Genomic DNA, 22,384 nt, shown 5'->3' with positions numbered 1-22,384 from the left:
AAAATATTTCAAACTTATAGAAAAGCTGCAGGGATAAGAATGGTACACAGAACACTGTAGACTCTTGTTAGACCTATTGTTAAACATTTCTCTCTCTCTCTCTCTCTCTCTCTCTCTATATATATATATATAAATTGGGTGTACGTATATATATGAATGTTGGAGAATAATTTGCATACATCATGGCCCTTTAGTCCTAACGATTTCATTGTGTATTTCCTAAGAATAAGGATATCCTTTTATAAAAACCACAGCATATAGCTGTCAACATTGGTACACTTTACTCAGTCACCGTTTCTTGAATTGAACCGAACGATGGGAACACCCATTATCCTGGTTTGACCTGTCCTATCGCTGAGTCACAGGAGAGAGAAATCTAAAGTCTCATTTGAATTTCAGGTTTGGGTCTTTGAGAGTATCACAGACTCAGATTTTTCAGATTCCTTTTGAATTGGATTCATTATGTGTTTGTTTGCATTGTTCAGCTATTCTGAAACATCTTTTTCAAAGAATAATGCTGGTACCAATATTGGCAAACACTCACCGGACATTTATGATTATTCAGGCACTGTTCTAAGCACTCTATATTAATGCACTTAATCCTCACAACAACTGTAAAGGAACATACCATGACTACCTTAATTTCATGCAGGTGGAAATGTAGACATGGATGTTAAATAACTTGACCCCAAATATACAGCTGATAAGGGCATAAGATCAATATTTGAACTCAGGCTCTTTTCTTATTTGTTGATATGTGTTTGTGTGTGTACTTGGCCTTCTTACATTTCACTGTGACTTCTCTAAAGATGACCCCATGCTATTTCTTGTTATTGATTGGTTCTCATTGTGTCGTGTTCCCCTAGGAGAGAAGCATTCATTTTCTTGATGTGTTTATTTTTCAGCTGAAGCGAAGGTGACTGGTCCCATGAGCCCGGAAGAATGAGCTCAGAAGAGGCTGTTTACACGAGCGAGGATCTCCCACTCACCAGCTGTTGAGAGTCTGTGGATGAAGAGCAGGATCTTATTACTTTGATGGAAGCGTGTGACCATGCTGCCGAACCACCAACAGCCAACTGGATTTGGCACAGTGGGGCCGCCTAATAAATGATTCATCGGAAGTATTTGATACAAATCTGTCTTGCTGCAGTGTCTTCAAAGTTAGTGTTGCCTTCTTGTCTAGCCTCCTGTATGTTTGTGTGATCTGCTGCTTCTCCCTCCAGCACCGCTACTGGCCCGAAGGCTGGATCCACAGTGGAATTCTCCTCACTCAGACTATTTATAGAGCCAGTGTGGGTTCATAAGTATTTATTGAATGCCTGTTGCCTGCCAGTCATTAGACTGGATGCTTGAAAGCATTGAATCTTCACAAAAATCCTATAAGGTTGCACCTACTTTCTCCATTTTGCCTATGAGGAAACAGAGAGAGGCTCGGAGGGGTTGTGCTCTCATAACTGGAGACAGGGACAGGGCTATCTGTGTATGGCAAGTGTCGGGGGGGGCGGTCAGGGAGGCTTTAGAGGCACTGAATAAGCATGGAATTATTTTCTAAGAAAAATAACACGAGGGCGCCTGGGTGGCTCAGTTGGTTAAGCGACTGCCTTCGGCTCAGGTCATGATCCTGGAGTCCCGGGATCGAGCCCCACATCGGGCTCCCTGCTCAGCAGGGAGTCTGCTTCTCCCTCTGACCCTCTTCCCTCTCGTGTCCACTATCTCTCATTCTCTCTCTCTCAAATAAATAAAATCTTTAAAAAAAAAGAAAAAAGAAAAATAACACGATGTGCTTTTAGATCAAGGGTTGATAAACTATGGCCTGTCAGATCCAGCCCCCAACCTATTTTTGTAAATAAAGTTTTATGGGAACACATGTCCAATCCTGTATGTGTTGTCTATGGCTGTTTCTCTACAGTGGCATAGTTGCATAGTTCTGGCAGAGATCATATGGCCTGCAAAGCCTAAAATATTGACTCTCTGGGTGTTTCCAGAAAAAGTTAGCTAATCCCTGTTTTAGGTGACTTAGGAAGAAAGCCAAGTTAGTATTTTTTCCATTGGACTGAAAAACTACTTAAAGATTTGTAATGCTGAGATAATCACTATATTCTAATGGTGGTGGTGGTGGCAGAGTCAGGATGGGCGGGAGGGAGGGTTTGGGGATCTAACCTGGGAAGGTTAAGGGACAGGGACTAGAAGGGAGACGTCTGGGCCTCTGGGTCCCCAGACTCATCCCTCACGTCCTTCCTATTTCTCCTGCCAAATCAAGTTTCCTAAAATAACCCTTTGCTCATGAACCTGTAAGTGGCTTCCCACTTACAACATGCTCAAATCCTAACACCCCAGCCTGGAATTTAGAGACCATAACAATCTGACCCCTGCTAATCTCTTTCCACACCCTGCCTTTTTTTTTTTTTTTTTAAATCATGAGGAAGTCATGCCAAATTTGAATTTATATCTCAAAGCCAATTTGTCCTTGATTCATTTTTTTTAGTTTTTTTTTTAAATGTTAATTCCAGTATAGTTACCATACAGTGTTACATTAGCTTCAGGTGTACAATATAGTGATTCAACAATTGTATGCATTATTCAGTACTCATCATGATAAATGTGCTCTTAACCCCCATCACCTATTTCACCCATCCCCCCACCCTTTGATTCACTATTTTTTTCTTTAAGAGAGAGAGAGCGTGTTGGGGTGGGGGGGGGTGGAGCGGCAGTGAGAGAGGGAGAGAAAGAATCCTAAGCAGGCTCCACGCTTAGCACATGGACCAATGAGGGGCTTGATGTCACTACCCTGAGATCGTGACTGGAGCTGAAATCAAGGGCTTGATGCTTAACCTACTGAGCCAACCAGATGCCCCTGATTCACTCTTGTATAAGTAGAAAAGTAAACATATAAAAGTTTTTTTTAAAAGATTTTATTTATTTATTTGACAGAGAGAGAGAGACAGCGTGAGAGGGAACACAAGCAGGGGGAGTGGGAGAGGGAGAAGCAGGCTTCCCGCGGAGCAGGGAGCCAGACGCGGGGCTCGATCCCAGGACCCTGGGATCATGACCTGAGCCGGAGGCAGACGCTTAATGACTGAGCCACCCAGGCGCCCCTTCTTTTTTTTCTTTAATAAAAGTTTTGATAACAGGAAACCAGGCTGAGCTTTCATATATGATGTCACTGCACCTAAGTTAAAACTTAAAAACAAAAGAAAAATTTATAAATGTGTTATTTACTTTCCTACAGTAGACATTATCCATTTAAATTTTGAAAAAACTCTGGCTAAAATTTTTGTTTTGTTTTTAAATTGTAATATAAGCTTCTTCCCACATTGCTATGTATTTTTCATAAAGATAATTTTTCATGCTGCAGAATATTCCATCACTTGTATGTTCCAATTTTTTTTTTTAAGATTTTATTTATTTATTTGACAGAGAGAGACAGACCGAGAGAGGGAACACAAGCAGAGGGAGTATGAGAGGGAGAAGCAAGCCTCCCGCCAAGCAAGGAGCCCTATGTGGGGCTCCATCCCAGGACTCTGGGATCACCACCCACGCCAAAGGCAGACGCTCAACCAACTGAGCCACCCAGGCGCCGCTGTTCCAATGTTTTCTTAATACTTCTCTGATATTGGGGCATTGAGGGCTCCTATTTCCATTCATTTCATCTCCTATCTTCATTCCCCAGAGTTGTTCTTTGCGGTTCCCACCTTTGCGCAGGCTGTTTCCTTGGCTTGGAGAGGGTCCTATCTTCCCTTCCTGTTGCTGTCTTAAGTTCCCCCTTCCAGCTTCGGTTCTGTCACCTTCCCTCTTCAAGCTCCTATTGCTAGGGAAAAGCCCTGCAGAATGAGAGATGGATTTCAAGAGCCTTATTTCCCTAAGAAGTGCTGACATGGCACCATCTGAACCTGACAACAACAGCACTGCAGTATCAAAGGCTCACAGACACCATTATTTCCTGGTGCTGTGCTCAGGAGAATGGTTTATTTTAGAAAATAATAATTGATAGGGCACCTGGGTGGCTCAGGAGGTTAAGTGACTGACTCTTGACTTCAGCTCAGGTCATGATCTCAGGGTCGTGAGATCGAGCCCCTCTGTGGGCTCCGTGCTGGGCATGGAGTCTGCTTAACATTATCTCTCTCCTTCTCCCTCTGCCCGCCCCACGCCTCGCCGCCCCTCATGCTCTCTCTCAAAACATAAAAATAAAAATAAATAATTGATAGGTACCATATATTATGTACTTTCCATAAATCGGGCATTATTCTAGGTAAGCACTTTACTTACCCTGTCATTTATCTTCATTACAACCTTTCAGCTGGGTATTATTAATACTCTCATTTTACAAATAAGACCACTGAGGTACAAAGAGGTTACCCAATCGCCGAAGGCCACACAGCTGGTAAGTGGTAGACTTGGCATTTGAATTCAGTCTGGCATCAGAATCTGGGTGCTCAGCCTGTGGTCAATTCACTAGGGCCCTTTATCTCCCAAGTCTCAATCACTCAGTCTCATTTTGATCCACACCGTTCTCAAAGTATATGCAGAGGGAGAGGGGCTGCTGAGTAATGTTCTCACTAGGAACAGTGAGCCTGTCACTCTGGCAGGGGGTGCGGTGGAGGGTGGGCTTTGTGCTTGGTCATTCTCTGAACAAGGTGTGTCCAGAGGCATTTCGGGAGCCAAGGCAGGCTGTGATGGAAACACCTGTGTCTCCCAGACTTCACTTATCTCGGAGTCTCCAGTGCCTAGCAGAAAACAAGCCATCACACACGGAGCAGGTATTGTGACACAGCAACATCATAATGGCTTCCCTTTAGTTAACTGCCCCCTTCCTGCCCTGTCCCAGGAGGGAGAGGGGCCTCTTGCAATGGAGCATAAGGGAGTGGGCGTGGGGAGAAGAGATAAAGAGCACATTCCAGAGGTGAGTACAATTGCAAAGCTGAGTCAGAAAGGGAATGAATAGTCATTGGCTTCTAATTTGCAGAATGACAGAACCTCAGGGTTCAGGAAGATGTTAAAAGTTATCTCTGCCATCTCCCCTTGCACTGCCTGGTCCCCCCTAGGAAAGCTCTGCCAAGCACATGCCTGGGACCTGCCACCAAGGTCCTTGCCAGCTCTGTATGGCCGTTAGAAAGTTGGACTTTCTGTTGACTGGAAAGGCACTAACTGGGTCTAATTCGATCAGTGGGATGCTGGAGAACAAGTCACCTGCCCTAGAGAGATTTGAAGCAAATGATCATGTCCTCTCTGACATGAGAAAATTTTCCTTTCCAGGCTAAATACTCACAGGCATTTTTAACTGTGTCCCTTCTTACAGGGTTCCCAGGCCCTTTGTTGTGTTTGTGTGCAGCGATGGCTCCCCACTTTGCTTGGAGCTCGCCAAGTATGGAGCTAGACCACCAGCTCACAGCAGAGCAGAGTCATCCTTTCCCTCCTAGGAGAGCTTAAATGTCTACAAGGAGTTCCTAGGATCAGAAATTAGTACTCGGAGTTCAACGGGGTGCCAGGACTTTTTGGTTGAGTTTGTTTTAGTCAGAAGGAGGCAGGGAAAAAGAAGAATTAGGTTTCTGTGATTGGGAAGAGAGGGTTGCTAATATTTTATGAATAGTTACTACATGACAGGTGCTGCTAAACACTTAACATGAATTATCTCATTTCATCCACTCAAAAACCCTGTAGGTGGTACTGTTATGATGCCTCTTTCACAACTGAAGAAACTGAGGCTCAGAGACACTCAGGGTTTTCCTGGGTTAGGTGGTGTATGCTAAGATTCAGGCCAGATATTAACAGGGAGAAACAGGTGGAGATTTGGGGCTTCAACAAAGAGCAGCATCTGGCCAGAGCTTATGCTTCAGAAAAGCCGGGATAACAATGAAAATGGGAGTTAGGGTGAGAATAGGACTTCTAAGGCCTCAAAGACCAAGAGGGGAAGAAAGCCATCAAGGGTGATACAGAAGGATATGATGTACAAGGGAGTAATAATAGTAACAGCTATCATTGGTTAAATATGTACTAAACTCGGTGCTTTGCATATGTAATCTCCTTAATCCTCACAACAACCGTAACTGGGAATGACTACTATTATGATCACTGTTACAGATGAGGAAATTGAGGCTTATCTAGGTGAAGAGACCCACTGAAGGTTACGCAGCTGGTAGGCGTTGCTGTCAGTTTTTAAATTCAGACTGTTGACTCCAGGCCCGTGGCCCTATGCTGACTCCCAAAGGGGAACACTGTTGGCAACACTTAAGGAAAGGAACTTTCCCTCCTAAGAGATGGGAGAATCCCAGAATTTATGAGGGTACTCAGGGTGCAGGGGTGACTCCTGGCAAGAGAGGACAGAGAACCTGGTTCTGGAAGAGATTATTTTGCCAGACTCTTGACATCAGCAGTGCCAATCCTGAGGTTATTCTAACTTGATGTTTCCTCAGAGAGGCATTCCTGGAGGCCCAGGAACCTCAACAAAATAAAAACCTATGACTAGACATGCTATCTCAGAAATAGAAACCTAAGGGTTAGAACATCATCTGTTTTTATGTCCCTGTAGTTGCTTCTCCTTTTCTTTTCTTTTTTCTTTCTTTCTTTTTTTTTTCTTTTAATAATTTGCTTTCTCTTGGTTCAGTGGTTCTCAAGCTTTAGTGGCATCAGTCACCTGAGGACTTGTTAAAACACAGATTCTCTGGACTCTCATGCCAAAGTTTCTGATTTCGTTAGTCTGGGGAATGAAGGTTGAGAATTTGTCCTCCTAACAAGTTCCCAGATGGTGCTGATGCAGCTGGTCTGGGGATTACATTTGAGAACAGTGGCTTTACTGTATTAGTAAAGCTACTTTTGAAAATTTCCAAATTGACTTGGCTGTGAAAAGGTAAGTACAGAAAAGGCAAAGGACTTGCCCATAGGCCAAAAGCAGTGGGAATGGGTTGGGGGTGCAGACTGAGTGCCCAGCCAGGTGAGTACTGCTGCCAGAGAGCCTGGATAGGCAGGGGAAGACAGAAGTCACAGCCAGAAGAGACAGGAACAAGGGCAAGCAGAAGGCCTGAGTGAGCTGGGAAGGGAAGTCAGTATGCCTGAAGAAAAGAGATCTGGCAAAGGCAGAAGTCAAAAGGGGCAGAGCTCTTGTCCAAAGCTGCAGGCTCCTGGCTGGGCTGCCGGGAAAGAACTAGAGGAGTGAGGAGGCAAGGAGCCAGGAGTGAACTCTCGGGATGTGACCTGTGACAGTATTCTGGCGATCACATTTCAGCAGCGACTTGCTGTCTCCAAAGCCTTCTTCTGTCTCCTCCTGTGGTTATACCGATCAGTCATAAAGTGGCCTGGGGTTGCTCTCTGAAGTAAAGTCCTTGCAGCAAGAGAACTGGGGACAGCGCTAAATGCTGTTTCTGGCCCTTAATGATGTGTCCCACAGCAGAAGGCAGGGACAGGGCTAGGGCGCTCACAGTCCTGCAGTTTGACCTCTAATGTTCTGCCATCCCTAGGCTGCCTTTCTCCCTCACGGGAAACTGACTCAGCTGCAGTGAGTACACAGTGCAGAGAAGGGCCTTCATGCTTGCAGCCCTGCACTAGAGGCTGGCTGCTTGGCTGCCCATTGCTTCTCATGGAATCGGGGTGGCTTGGATAGGAGGTTCCTTTCCCTTGATACCAAGAGATGCAGCATCTCTCTGCAAGTTTGCATGCCATTACTCCTTTCAGCTGTGGGAGCAAAACTGTGCACATAAGCCCTCCCTGGGCCCTGCCTACAAACACTGTCCACCTAGCTTGAGTCAAGTCCCCGTTTTCCCTTTTGTGCCCTTCGTCCTGTTTCTTGTACATGTCTGTCCAGTAAAAAAAGGATTTATTGAGTGCATACTAGATGGCAGGCCCTGTGCTGCGGATACAGGTACGAGGAAAAGAAATTTCGACCCTCCTGGAAGTCACAGTATGGAGACAAATTCTAGCCTTGTAGGATAAATGCTGACTTCTTAAATAGAGCTCATGCCCTCTCAGGGCCTTTGTATTTGTTGTTCCTTCTATCTAGAATGCTCTTCCCCAGATCTTTGTATGGCTCATTCTCTCACTTCCCTCAGGTCTCTTCGGAGGCCTTCCCTGACCTTCTTATGGAAAATGGAGCCCTCACAATTCTCTGAGTCCATTTACCCCATGTAATTTTTCTTTATAGTGCCTCTAACTGCCATATAAATATAGATGTATATTTGTATACATATATGTTAATAAATATATATACTTTATAGTGTCCCTAACCACGGTGTATATTTACATTTACTAACTAACTCTCTCTCTCTCTCTATATATATATACACACATACACTTTTTTTTCTGCCTCCTATACTAGACTGTAAGTTCTGCAGCTAAAAGCAGGGCCCGGTCACTGCTGAATTCTCAGTTCAGAGAACTAGTACCTAATAGGTACTCAATTTATATTTCCCTTCTGTTCATTCATCATGGGTGATTGCCTGGTTGGAACTTTTCTGAGCCTCTCCAGAGTCATCGAAATGGAGGATTGAGGCCTTTCTGCTTGGGGAAGAACATTTTCAAGCCCACCTCCCCTAGCTTTCTACAGTCTGGATGGTCCCTTCAGGCCAGGCTGAGCAGATTCTAGCTCCCCACCAACAACAATAATTTACTGGTCATTAACTATGTACTGGGCACTTCAAATCCGTTATTTTATCCTCACAACGCTCTGCAAAGTCAGCATTATCGCTCTTATTTTAAGGAAGATGAAATAGGCCCAGGGAGAGTGACTTGCTCAGAATCACAGCATGATACCCACGAGGGCTCTCTGGGAAAGGTCTACTGGCTCCACCGTCTACCCATGTTTCTGCCACGTCCCTACAGGCCCTTCCCGTGCTTCCATTGCATTCTCTACCCCAGCCCTTTCCTTTTCACCGGACAGTGGGCCTGGTCTAGCCCGGCTGCTTGCTCCTGGGCAGCCAGTGTCAGGGGTGCCTTAGATGCGTGCAGGATGGAGAGGCGGCTGATCTATCTCAAGCGTCAGAGCTTTCCTTCCCCTGCCCTCCCCACGGGCCCGGCTGCTGGATGCCCAGTGGTCCATTCCAAGGCCTGCAGCGATAGCGCGTGCTGGAGGAAAAATGATGCGGGAAGGAAAGCTTCAGTCAATGGACCCGCGGCACTAAGGGGCGAGCACTCCCTGGTTTCTGCCCCTCCCGCCCAGCAACGGACACCCTCCGCCCCATCCCGTCCCGCGGCAGCGCGCATGCGCAGGGCGCTCCGGACGCCCTCCCTCCTGCGGGCCGCCCTTTCACCCTGGCAACCGCGGCGCGACGACGGCGCGCGCGCGCGGGCTGGGCGCGGACCGGGCGGGGCCGGGCGGCGCCGGTGCAGGCTGAGGCTGAGGCTGAGGTTGAGCCTGAGCTGGCGGTGGAGAAGAGCGGTGGCCTCGGGGACGGTGTTGGCGCGCCCGACCTCCGTCCGCCTCGCCGCACTATTTTTCGACGCGGTTTCGGGCCCAACGCACCTAGTCCCTGGCCATGGACTCCCAGAAAGTAAGTGGGGGAAGGAGGCGCGGGGCCGCCGAGGTTGGGGGGAGGGTGGGCGGGGCGCCTGGGGCCGGGTGGGCGGTGGGCGAGCGGGGCTGGCCGGGCCAGGCGGGCTGCGGCGGCGGCGGAGGGCGAGGCTGTCGGGTCCCCCCACCCTCCGCTCCTTTCCCCGTGAGAGCCGAGCGGCGCCCGCCAGGCTGCGGGACCGCGCGCGGTGACCCAAGCTGGCCTTTGGCCCTGGGCCCTGGCTCCTGAGGGGAAGAAGGGAGCTGTCCCCATTTCTCACTCATTTTCTGCAGCGCTGTAGGCCCCCTTTGATTCTCGAGCTTCCCCGCATGCGAGCGCGGGTTTCTCTCTCCTTAGCAGAAACCGAGGCGCACGGGGTCTACCTGCTGACGCCGAAGCTGATGCTCCTTCCTCGACTCAGCCTTCTTTTTTGGCCCAGTACATACTGCTTTAGGTCAGGAACCAAATCTCCGCGCCCCCCGCTCCCACCCGCCTCGTGACCGCTTCGGAAGCAGGTCTGGTGTTTCGTGTTAGGTGAACTGGGAGAAGAGACAGCAGTCCCACCCTCTTCGAGCGGTTTGTTGCTAGTCACAGTTACCTTAACGGTTGTTGTGGCCTGTTGTATACTTTCCGAACAAGATAAAGAGAGGATATACACAACTAGTAATTTCAATTAAGGAAAAAAAATGTTTCGAGAACATAGCCAATGTTTTGAATACAATTAGAGTTATTAATATTCAGTCATAATCCCTGTATGGAAATCAACCACCCCTGTTCTCTTTGTTAGATAGTAATTGAAGTATAGTATAGTATAGGAGGCGAACACAAGTGTAATTAATAATGTAGCAGGGAAAAACAAGGGCATATTCAAGAGGCCATTATTTTCTATTATTAGATGGAAAGCACTGGAAAAACTTATTAGAACAATGTTCACCTCCTCAAGGAGCACTGGGGACACGGGAAAATCGTGTAGTGATGTGTTAAGCATTGACTATTACAGTATTTTATTAAAGTGCATATGATTTAATTGTATGCACGCATCTTGAAACTCAATTGGGTATACTCAATTTTCATTTCCGTTACTATTAGACATGTAAAAAATTACATTTTGTCTATTTTGAGTATATATATGTTTAAAACATTTCTGCCTAAATTGGTAAAACATTTCACAGCTTATTTAACTTTTCAGGTAAAAGTCATATGATAGCTGAATGGATGTTAGTTCCTGGCAAGTGGAAGGGCAGAGACTTGGGTTCCATGCTACTACTTACTGGCTCTGTGATACGGAGCAAATCACTTAACTGTGATTAATCTATTTCCTCATTTATGCAGTGGAAATAAGAATATTTTATAGAGTTACTGTAAAAATCAGGTAAAATAATTCATTATGAAAACAAAGTGTTTTACAGTTTACAAAGACAAAGTACTAAAATACTCTTTGTGTTGTAAAATATAATTTTAAAGAGTATTTTAATATGGATCATCTTATTTTGCCAGGGCATGCGTTATCCCTCACTTCAATAAGGACTCAAGAGTTGGAATTTGTGGCTCCTGCAAGGTCCTACCACTAGCCATAAGACCAAGATCTGAACTTATTTGGTCTCATTCCAAACGGTGTTCTTGAGTAGCTACAAGCACCACGAGCAGTTTCCCCAGAGGTAGCAAAGAATTAGGTGTTCTTTGTGATAACTTTGAAAATCAACTTCTTTTTTTTTTTTTTTAAAGATTTTATTTATTTATTTGACAGAGAGAGACACAGTGAGAGCAGGAACATAAGCAGGGGGAGTGGGAGAGGGAGAAGCAGGTCTCCCGCTGAGCAAGGAGCCCGATGCGGGACTCGATCCCAGGACCCTGGGATCATGACCTGAGCCGAAGGCAGACGCTTAACGACTGAGCCACCCAGGCGCCCGAAAATCAACTTCTTGATGTTAGAAAATGTGTTGAACTTCATTTCGTTTGTTGGTATCAAATATTTTTTTTTTTTTAAGATTTTATTCATTTATTTGACAGAGAGAGACACAGTGAGAGGGAACACAAGCAGGGGGAGAGGGAGAAGCAGGCTCCCCACGGAGCAGGAAGCCCGATGCGGGGCTCGATCCCAGGACCCTGGGATTGTGACCTGAGCCGAAGGCAGACGCTTAATGATTGGGCCACCCAGGCGCCCCTCAAATAATATTTCTAATAAAAAACTATTTTCTTCTATAGCTTAAAACAAGTATCTGGTGTTAATGCTTATAACCAATTTATTGCTATGAATTTTAGCATCTTTTTCTCATGAATTACTGCAGAATCAATTATATACCTCAACTAATAATGAACTCTGTATTTCTCTTTAAGTAGTACACCCCTGGCATGATTTTTCTTCCTTGTTATAAAATGTTACAGTGACCGCGCCTGGGTGGCTCAGTTGGTTAAGTGTCTACCTTTGGCTCAGGTCGTGATCCCAGAGTCCTGGGATTGAGCCCCGTATCCGGCTCCCTACTCTGGGGAGAATCTCCTTTGCCCTCTACCCCTCCCCCCCCGCTTGTGCTCTTGCTCTCTCTTATGCTCTCTCTCTCACACACATTCTCTCAAATAAATAGATAAAATAAAAAGTTATAATGAAAATAGTTGCAGGGATGGTACTTTAGTCATTGTAAGGAAAATGGTAATGTACTGCAAGTGGCAAATGGTGAGGATGGCTTGAATATACACCTGTTAGTAAGGCATTGGGATTTGAGCTTTAAATTCTAAAGAGGATGGCTTTGGAGCCAGGTCTCCAGTCTTTCTACCAACTATGAGCTGAATGAGCTTGGGTAATTTGCTGTGTGTCTCTATTTTCTCATCTATAGAATAGAGATAACAATTGTACTTACCTCAAAGGGTTATTGTGAGGATCATGTTAATTTTTAAAAATCCTTGGTGCCTAGCACACATTAAGTACTGTTGGCTGTTGTTATGAATTTCATAATCCCAACTTCAAAATAACTTTCTCCTTTTGTTGATAATTTGTATAACTATTTTTCTAATCCAATCTACCATTTTAACCTTTGTCCTTAAGTTTTAAAATATGTTTTGTGTCCTTATATCTGTAATAAGTGATTTCAAATGGTGGTGTCAAAGAAGAGTTGTTAAATCCTAATTGAAAGAGGATTGGGAGTTCTGACTCATGCAATCTGACAATAGGGGTTAAGTTAACTGGACAGTCTTACAGAAGCTTGATGGTGGCTAGTCAGCAGATGGATTAGCTTGACCAGCTGCTTTTTTTGTCTGTGAAAATAACTTGGACTTCAGTGTTGTGTTAGCAACAGATGCTCTGTTTGAGTAGAGGAAGAAAACATAATTGCCTTGGGTATGTCAGGCATACTGTTGGATACAGAAAACCACAGTATTATCTCCTAGAAATAAACAGAAGGATTTTGTTTATATCGAGTTTCTGGGACACTTTTGCAAACAGGATGTGTTATGGATAGGTGGCTTTGTTTGATACTCAAACCTTTTGATTATGTCCTTAAGTGGTTTTAAGATAAAATCCCAAAGGTTTCTGTACCCGATTAAATGCTTATGTTCGAGGAAACCAATGAAACAACAGACATTTACACCTTTCTAGAATCTTGGCCCTTAGAATTTGATAGTTTACAGTTTTGCACAGGAGATCATTTGTGTTCGTAGGGGTTGCTGTTTCTAGGAAAGGTACATGCTGTAGGATAATAAAGGTGGAGAGGAAGGGGGAGATGTTGCCAAGAGCATACATTGTAAATTGTTTGGTTTCTCCCACTCCCCGCCCCCGCCCCCCCCCCAGCATATTCTTTACTTTGTACTTGGAAAGTGGTAGTGACCGGTGAGGGTTGACTATGCAAGACCGGACAAATGTAGACTGGGGAGATTGAACTGAGTAGGGGGAGTTTTATTTTGTATTTTTTAATTTTTTTCTTCAAGATTTTATTAATTTATTTGACAGAGAGACACAGCGAGAGAGGGAACCCAAGCAGGGGGAGTGGGAGAGGGAGAAGCAGGCCTTCCTGCGGAGCAGGGAGCCTGATGCGGGGCTCGACGCGGGGCTCCATCCCAGGACCCTGGGATCATGACCCCAGCCGAAGGCAGACGCTCAACGACTGAGCCACTCAGGCGCCCAGAATAGGGGGAGTTTTAAAGCATGACAAGCTGTAGCAAGTAGCAAGTACACATGGCTTCCTTATCCCAGTTTCCTCCTCTACCCTGGTATTTGCTCTTCTTTTCCTTCATATTGTACCTTAGCAATTCAGAGACCTCCACCATATCCAGAAGAGGGTACCTCATGCTTTGTACATCCCAGCATCCTAGATTTTTGTTCCATTCCATGGGAATGATTGCAGTTGTGCTTGGCTGGGGTGTATACTCCCCCCACCCTTACTTTTTTTGGTTTTTGTTAGGATAGCACTTACCTTAGCCTATTTCCCTAGTCACATAATTGACAGGCCCAATCTTGATATAGTAGTTTTATTTTTGAGATCCTGGTAACTGTGGTTCTTGACCAAAGGATAATGGCTGAGATTGCCTGTGCACCTTCCTTTGGAGATATATGTCCTATATATTTTACTGTGATCCAGCAGAATTGGTATTTGACAAAGCATATCTTCAGACCTATATCACCTAGAACCCTTAGTCATGGCCACCTGAAGTCTTGTAAAATATAATTATGTTGGAAGGTAATGGGAGACTTGAGGTCTGAGATGAAATCTGAGACTCTTGTAGGCATCCTTTCACATTGATAGAATCCCACAGAGCAGATGTCTTCCTTCATCATCAGGGTTTTATAATAACTGAGGCTAATATATATCACACTGAGCTCATTCCATAAATGCGTTTTTGGAACTTGTCTTAATGATGGAATTTTTTTTTTTAAATTTTATTCATTTATTTATTTGACAGAGAGAGACACAGCGAGAGAGGGAACACAAGCAGGGGGAGTGGGAGAGGGAGAAGCAGGCTTCCCGCAGAGCAGGGAGCCCGATGCGGGGCTGGATCCCAGGACCCCGGGATCATGGCCTGAGCCGAAGGCAGACGCTTAACGACTGAGCCACCCAGGTGCCCCAGTGATGAAACTTCTTTTAACAATACATCATGTATATGTTTTAGAACAGTGCTTATAGGCAGAGGAACTGATGATAGGTGTGAGGGTTCCCAGGTGGGAAACAAGGCATTTTAGAAATAAGGCTATGCAGCTGGAATGCAGCAAGGAAGAGGAAATCTGGTGTGAGTTGAAGCAGGAGAGGTAGGCAGTGGGAAGATCATGCAGCGTTTTACAGATTATGTAAGGTTGTGTTAACAGGTCATGTTAAAGATTTTCAGTTTTATCCAAGGACCAGTGGAAAGCCATTGAAGACCAACTATTAAGCAGGAAGAGTGATGCTATCATATTATTCTAGCTGCAGTATACAGAACTGGTTATTGGGGAGAAAGAATGGATCACAAGCCAGTTAAGTTTTACAGGCGTAGAAGTTGAGATATGATATTGACTTGTACTAAGATAGTAGTAGTGATTATAGAACTATGTAGGAGGTAAAATCCACAGGACTTGGTGACTACACGTAGAGAACAAATGAAAGGAGAGGATGTAATGATGATGGCCTAGTTTCTGATTTTGCAGCTAGTACCACCATTTGCAGAGATAGAACACTAGAGAAGGGCTCAGCTTTAGTGGGGGACATTATGACATGTTGAGTTTTGAACTGCTTGTGAGACATCCAAGTGGAGATTCCAAGTAAGCAGTTGGATGAAAATGGTCTGGAGCTCAGAAGAGAGGCTCTGTATCTAATGGTGCTCCGATTATGCAGAGCTTACATTACATTCATTGAGGCTTTTGGCTTTGTGCTTCCTCCTCAACTTCTTTATCATTGCTGTGTCTCCATTATAAAAGCTATTGATTAATTGTGGAGGCCCTAAAGGAATAAAGTGGGGTAGAAAACAAAAAGGATTATGTATCTTTTAATTCTTTTTTGTCTCTTTCTCTAAGTTTCTGAATATAGATATCCTGCCCTGGCATGTTGCCTGCCATATTTAGAAAACACTTTAACAAAATTATGTTGGATTTGATACCTATTCAGCTAGCCTCCTGCTGCATACCTTTTATATATTAGGCACACACTATCCCTGTATACACCTCTTCTCTGAGTCCTACCACCTACAGAAAACTTTAGCTGCATAGCACATACACAAGCTGGAGTTAAGTTTCAGAACTCACTTCATGGAATCCTAATCCTTTAGTTTTTATAAGTTTTGGTATTGGTGGTGGTACTTAAATATTTTGGTTACTTGCAGTTTGTTTTCTAGTTCTGCTCAGCTCCAAGTTCCTTAGTTCTTTCTGTCTTCATGCCATTTTCACCCTTAGTCTAGCCAGTCCCTGTTCTTGTGAGGACCAGAATGGTTGAAGCCCTGGTCCCCTTGATAATTTATTTCTCATCTCTTCCTGATGGACTTCCACTATAGGAGAATACTAAATGTGAGTTCTTAATTATAGTCTTTTGCAACTGATCATTCTCTCCAGATAAAAGGGCAAGTGGCTTCAGAGCTTCTGGAGCCCTTCAGCAGTCTATCCTCACAGAACTTTCAGGATACCTTCCTTTCTTCTTAGAAAAGCTTAGGGTAGAGGCAGCACTTCATCTATATTAGCTATCAAGGTCATATTGGTTGCTTTGGGTTCTGACTCTTAGTCATCTGGATGATCGTTTCTTCTGCAGCCATGTTTTTTCTTTTTTTAAAAGATTGTATTTATCTGAGAGAGAGAGCACGTGAGAGAGTGAGCATGGGAGGGCAGGGCAGAGGGAGAGGGAGAAGCAGACTCCCTGCTGAGCAAGATCACTACCTGAGCGGGAGGCAGACAGACGCTTAACTGACTGAGCCACCCAGGTACACCACTGCAGCCATGTTTTCTAATACATTTGGTAGCTGTTAAAATACAGGTGACCTTAAATGCTGAGGCTCCAAAGCCCTCTACAGCTGGCTTGTCCATTTGTATAGCATCTCAGTGGTGTATATTACAGCAAAGGCTGCAAAGCTCTCCTTACCTAGAGATTGGAGTAACACCTCCACCCTGAGAATCTCAGACTTCAGTCTTTGTTACTTTGGCAGTAAGGTAAGCTGTTTTTCTCAGGATGTGGGCCCTTTATTTAGGTGTTCCATGGTAGACCCTCATTCTGTACTAGAACTCCCAGTGAAGTACAAAATGTGAACCTTAAAGCATTTTCTCTGCAAAGAATGAGATATTTCCCTGAAATAGTATATCAGCCTTTAAAGACCTTTCCTTCCCCACTACTTTCCGGGGGAGTATGGTATTTTTAAAGCCTTAGGTAATTCATATAGAATACCATTACTCCAAAAGCTTTAACGCACAGATCATAGGGTTTCTTTCCAGAAATACTGCCAATGACACTTCATGGGCCAATACAAATTGAGAAAGGTCATTTTTCATTTTCTGGTGCTAGCAGAATTTTGAATGAATGAAAGGGGAATAGTCTTTACCTTTAGATTTTTTTTTAATAGTCTTTACCATAAGATTAACTGTAATCTCAGGGTATTATATCTTGGAGGTATGGAGCAGTACCATACATGAAGGATCCTGATGATTAAGTTTGTGTAACTTATATGTCAGCTGTCTTCAGGTGCAGCTTTGTTTTTGTCAGATACCAACCTTGACATGGACTTTTAAGTTTTTTCCAACCAAAACCAATGAGCAGTATAAGTTTTACAGGAGAGAAGAGTAGCTTTCTCTTGTTATGGTATTAGAGGGATCCTGAAAGAGCTGCTTATGCCTTGGTTTGTTTTTGAAAGGTGCTAATATTATAATATTACTTTTCCATTTCTAAAGGTAATATTTACATAAATAAAAACTGAGAAATTAGTGAAATTCTGGTAAAGGAATTTGGTTGTAACATTTTAGCTTATATTCACATGCAGCTATTATAATTCAGGAATCTGGCATATTGCAAACATATATAGAAATTCTGGTATTCCAAGAATAAAATTCAGAAAGCTTTTGTTTATTATTAACTGCAAATTAAGCAGATCTATATAGGCTCTTTGCCCTGTCCCATTCTTAGAAACATATGGACTGTTTGGATAGTTTAGGCCTCTAAAGCTATGTCCAGTATGGTAGCTTTGAGCCCCATTTGGTTATTGAGCACTGGAAATGTGACTCATTTGAATTGAGATGTACTGTAAGTGTAAAATACACATCAAATTTTGAAGACCTAGTACCAAAAAGGAGGGAAAGAAGGAATTTGGTAATTGTTAAATTTTGATTACATGTTGAAATAGTATTTTCAATCAGTTGGGTTAGGTAAAATATTAAAATTAAGTTCACTTAAGTTTTACTTTTTTGATGTGGCTACTGTTTGGCCCTCACTATATTTCTGTTGAATGTTGCAATTGGTAAAGGCTGTATTCTTCCCTCTAACATTACTGTGAGAACAGAGTCTAATAACTTTCAGTAGGTGGGTAACTTTTTTCTTTTAAGATTTATTTATTTGAGAGAGAGAACAAGTGGGGGGAGGGGCAGAGGGAGAAGCAGACTCCCTGCAGAGCAGGGAACCTGACTTGGGACTCAATCCCAGGCCCCTGGGATCATGACCTGAGCTGAAGGCAGATGCTTAACCAGCTAAGCCACCCGGGCACCCCAGTAAGTAGGTAACTCTTAAAAGTATAAAGGATTTAGCTTGAAAACTTTAATAAAAATTAGAGCATTTAGATGTTTTTGACTATACCCAGTAAATAGCAGGGAGCTTTAAAATGGTAGGAGGCTTCTCATTAAAATGTTTGGAGCTTAGAGGTTACCTAGCTGAGACAAATAGGCTTTAGCTATCTCCAAAGAATTTTTGCTGCAGAATTCCCGAAATACAGAGTTTGTTACTAAATTTAGACAAAAAAATAAAAGTGAAAAGCTGTTTTGTACTAGGGAGGTTTTTTGGGTTGTTTGTTTTGTTTTGGTTCTGAACTAGTTCTGCCTTTTTTGTATACCAGTGCTTCACAGTTTTTTTGTGAAATTTCCTTCAGTGTTTATTGAACTCACATATATCCTGGTGATTGAAATTTAGTTATTGAGTTGAATTCATTGGGCCTAACTCCTCCTTTTCATGGGATAAAATTTCTCCTAGAAGACTCTTCATTTTTCCTTTGAAGTTCACGAGTATGCTTAGCACTGGACAGAGCTTAACCTCAAGCAATGATTCTCTATTATGGAAATTCTAACAGTTTTATGTCATGAAGAGTCTTAGCAAACCAAAATTTTAAAAGAATATATAATTTATTGTGTGGATATTTCATATGATGGGCAAATTGGTTAGACTTAGAGACAGTATTCTAAAGAGGTAAACTGCATGGATTTTGGAGGCAGAACTTAATTTTTACCTTCCTAGCAGTTACTACCATTTTCTCATCTGTACCATATGGATGTGGACCCCTGCCATTAGGAGGGATAAAAGGGGAGGCAGCTATAGTCCGTTTACCAAAAAGAGCCTAGTCCCTTTTTTTCTTTTCTTTTTTAAAGATTTCTTTATTTTAGAGAGAGAGAGCAGGCAATGAGAGCAAGAATCAGGGGGCAGAGGGAGAGGGGGAGAGAGAATCCCAAGCAGACTCCCGCTGAGCCCGACTCGGGGCTCGATTTCATGACCCCAAGATCATGACCTGAGCTGAAATCTAGAGCCAAATGCTCAACTGAGAGAGCCCAGTCTTAATTGAAGCTTACTCTACACAGTCTAATGATTGTGCAGAACCATTTTTACTCTTCCGTTGTGTTTTTAAATATATATAGAACCTACCTTGGATGAATAACTGGAAGACTAAGTCCACTGCCCTCCTTTTCTACATCTCTGTACTACCATTCTTGCCCCTACAACTATGCCCACTCCTGCCCCAAGTCCCAGCTTCATTCTGCCCCTCTGCTGGTTGTCTTTGTATTCAGATCTTGGTGCACCTGTTTCTGGGAGGAACACCAACAGGATAAAGAGCTAACTCTTGGTGTTAATCTTCTTTCATAGCATAATTTCATTGTATTATTATACTAAAATACCACCAGTGGTGAGGATGGGAAGAAATAGTATGGGTAAGTGAATACAGCAGAGAGCCCTAGGCAGCCTCAGGGATGATGATAATACCTCCTTATCTCCAGGGATTCTTGTGAGAATTAAATGAGAACTGTTGTGATTATTTTTAATTTTTTACTACTCTAATGCCTTATGAACATTTATTAAAATGTTATCCCTTTATCAGTTTATTTCCTGAGCTCTTTATATATAGCTGTTTATCAATGTCCGATTATATTTTGAGGAGAACCTTTATCACAAAATCTTATAGGACATTATTAAAATATTTACACTTGTAAGTGCTTACAGAAACAAGGCTTGTGCTTCTGGGAAAATTATAAAGTACAAGTACTTGCATTTGATTTTTACTGAGAATACAAGTACCTTGTATGGATTTTGCTATTACTACCCATTAAGAGTTACTGAACAACTAGACCTATGCTGTCCAATATGACAGTACTTGTCCCACATGTGACTCTAAAACGTGAAAATAATTAAAGTTAAAAACAATAAACTCAGTTCCTCAGTTCTGTCTACATTTCAAGAGCTCATTAGTTTCATATAGCTATTGACTACCATTTTGGACAGCCTATATAGGATATATCCATCATAGCAGAAAATTTTATTGTACAGCACTGAGCTAGAGAGTATAGGAAGATTAAATAACCAAGTGTTTTATTTAAATAGGAAGCACTATCAAAAAGTCTGAGGTATTTGCTACAAAAATTACTTATTTATTATGGTTTTACAGAATCTGTAAATATTGCCATGAATATTATAATTTTAGCTACAAGTTTATTATCTACTTTCATATTTCTAAAGTGTTTTTTATTTTTATAAATAAATAAAATGTCAACTTTTACTGCCTCTTTGTTTTTCTTCCTTATAGCCTAATATCATATTAGAAAGTTCCATTTGTTTTTGCAGCCTTTAAGGATTTGGTTTTATTCCTTGGCCCTGGCCCTATGACCTAAAATAATACTGTTAGTATTAAGTAATATATTTTTTTAAATTATTTTTTCTTTTTGCTGCTCTGTTTGGGTGAGTTCCATTGTTTTTTTTTCTTTTTTTAAAGATTTTATTTATTTGAGAGAGAGAGAATGAGAGAGAGAGAGCACATGAGAGGGGGGAGGGTCAGAGGGAGAAGCAGACTCCCTGCTGAGCAGGGAGCCTGATGTGGGACTCGATCCCAGGACTCCAGGACCATGACCCGAGCTGAAGGCAGTTGCCTAACCAACCGAGCCACCCAGGCACCCAGTATTAAGTAATATTGATCATCTTCAGTACGAAAGGTATGGTGGTGATTAAATTGTGTCCTAGGAATAAGAGGTGGTAAAACAGTACAGATACATACCCCATCTTTTGTAATTATAGGCCTTTGGAAATTTAACAATGAGAAGCTTTACCTTTCTCCTCTTATATGGTTTGTTTAGAGAATTGTTACAGTTTATAATTCTCTTATTAAAATATCATAATGCTAAGTGTTTTTCTTGTTTTAATCCTAGGAAGCTCTACAAAGGATCATTTCAACCCTGGCAAATAAAAATGACGAAATTCAGAACTTTATTGATACACTAAATCAAACACTAAAAGGAGTTCAGGTATTAATCTTTTTAAAAATGTTTGTGTAATATGTCACAATGAATGATTGTTGGGCAAAATCAGAAGTATAAATATACTACATCAACTCTAGATTATAAATTAAAGGAGGTGAGAGTAAGGTTTTTATTTTCTTTATTTAAATGCATGAGCTTTTTTTTTTTTTTTAAGATTTTATTTGAGAGAGAGAGAGCGTGCATGCACAAGTGGAGGGGAAGGACAGAGGGAGAGGGAGAAGCAGACTTCTGGCTGAGAAGGGAGTCTGATGCGGGGCTGGATCCCAGGACCCTGGGATCATGATCTGAGCCGAAGGCAGACGCTTAACCAACAGCCATCCAGGCGCCCGCCTCAGGAGTAAGGTTTTTAAAAGGTAGATAAATAAAAATGTTTTCCTTACTATTTCTGTACTGTCAATGGAAAGTCAAATAGTAAAGAAAGAAGAAGACTGCAATAGTAGTTGGTAGGGCATATTATAGTGCTCACTTTTGACCCTTTCCATTGTAGATTTGTCTTTTGTAATTCTAATTAAGAACAAATTATATTTTTTAGAGTACTGGGAAGTTAACCATTTCTTTTATAATAAACAGTGGAAAGAAAATGTGGATGGTAAGAGGTCTGCTTATAGAACTGGAAGAAAGTAAAAAATAAAGTGCCCTAATGAGAAAGAGGAATACTTAAGGAAATGGCCCCAGGTTTGGGGAGATAATCCATACTGTATGTAATCAAATGTTGATGAATATGCCTTAGTGAATTTAATGGTCATTTTTTGGTGAAGTAAACAAGATTTATAGGACACTTGTTGACAGTAAATCCTTTTCTGTGGTTTTTGTTTGAACCTAGGTTATTGCCTGGGTCTTGGCCTGTTAAACCTTATGGTCCTTGTATTTCCTTTATTTCTGAATTTGTTGTAATTGATTAGTTGATTAAGATCTTCACCACTTTAACTGTCTTTCCCAAACTTTTTACTAGAAAATTTGGTGAATCTATGAATCCACTGTCTTTAAATAAACAAAGCTAGTTGTCCTAAGGCTTATATATAAGAGAATCATCACATTTGACATCTGGAAAAAGAGACTGTGAGCTAGCCCAAACTATTTTTCTGGTTAATAAATTATTAGTATTCTACCTTAGAATCCAGAAAAAAAATAGAGGGGGAATTTAGCTTCATTCTTGTTCCTGGAGATGGGAGCATAAGAGGTAGTAGGCAAGAGATTGTAAGGATGTGCCCATTGGTTTGAGTAGTCCATTCTCTTTTTACTGATGAGTAACCTG

The 22,384-nt window shown here is 42.5% G+C and overlaps 2 protein-coding genes across 6 annotated transcripts in view; both read left to right on the top strand.

Annotated features, from left to right (window-relative positions):
• SLC44A1 (solute carrier family 44 member 1) overlaps nucleotides 1-2,134 on the top strand; it is a 199,009-nt gene extending 196,875 nt beyond the window's left edge. The window contains exon 16 of the mRNA XM_025888362.2: nucleotides 906-2,134. Within this exon, the coding sequence (XP_025744147.1) occupies nucleotides 906-920 (15 nt within the window). The 3' untranslated portion in view covers nucleotides 921-2,134. The remainder of the gene's footprint in view (nucleotides 1-905) is intronic.
• A 2,121-nt stretch (nucleotides 2,135-4,255) lies between these two features.
• The window catches only part of FSD1L (fibronectin type III and SPRY domain containing 1 like), a 68,677-nt gene continuing 50,548 nt past the window's right edge, over nucleotides 4,256-22,384 (top strand). Inside the window, exons 1-2 of one of the 5 annotated variants that reach the window (XM_073876625.1) lie at nucleotides 4,256-4,900; nucleotides 21,019-21,114. In XM_073876625.1, the coding sequence (XP_073732726.1) occupies nucleotides 4,847-4,900; nucleotides 21,019-21,114 (150 nt within the window). In that variant the 5' untranslated portion in view covers nucleotides 4,256-4,846. Of the gene's footprint in view, nucleotides 4,901-9,261; nucleotides 9,477-21,018; nucleotides 21,115-21,343; nucleotides 21,467-22,384 lie in introns of those variants that run through there. The other 4 variants (XM_073876624.1, XM_073876627.1, XM_025888081.2 and 1 more) reach the window with 4 other exon arrangements.

The sequence above is a fragment of the Callorhinus ursinus genome, unplaced genomic scaffold (genome assembly GCF_003265705.2).
Source record: "Callorhinus ursinus isolate GAN/ISIS: 27379988/994484 unplaced genomic scaffold, GSC_fseal_2.0 scaffold24, whole genome shotgun sequence".
NCBI lineage: Eukaryota > Metazoa > Chordata > Mammalia > Carnivora > Otariidae > Callorhinus > Callorhinus ursinus.
Note: the sequence above shows the minus strand (reverse complement) of the source record. Positions and strands in the feature narration are given on the sequence as shown.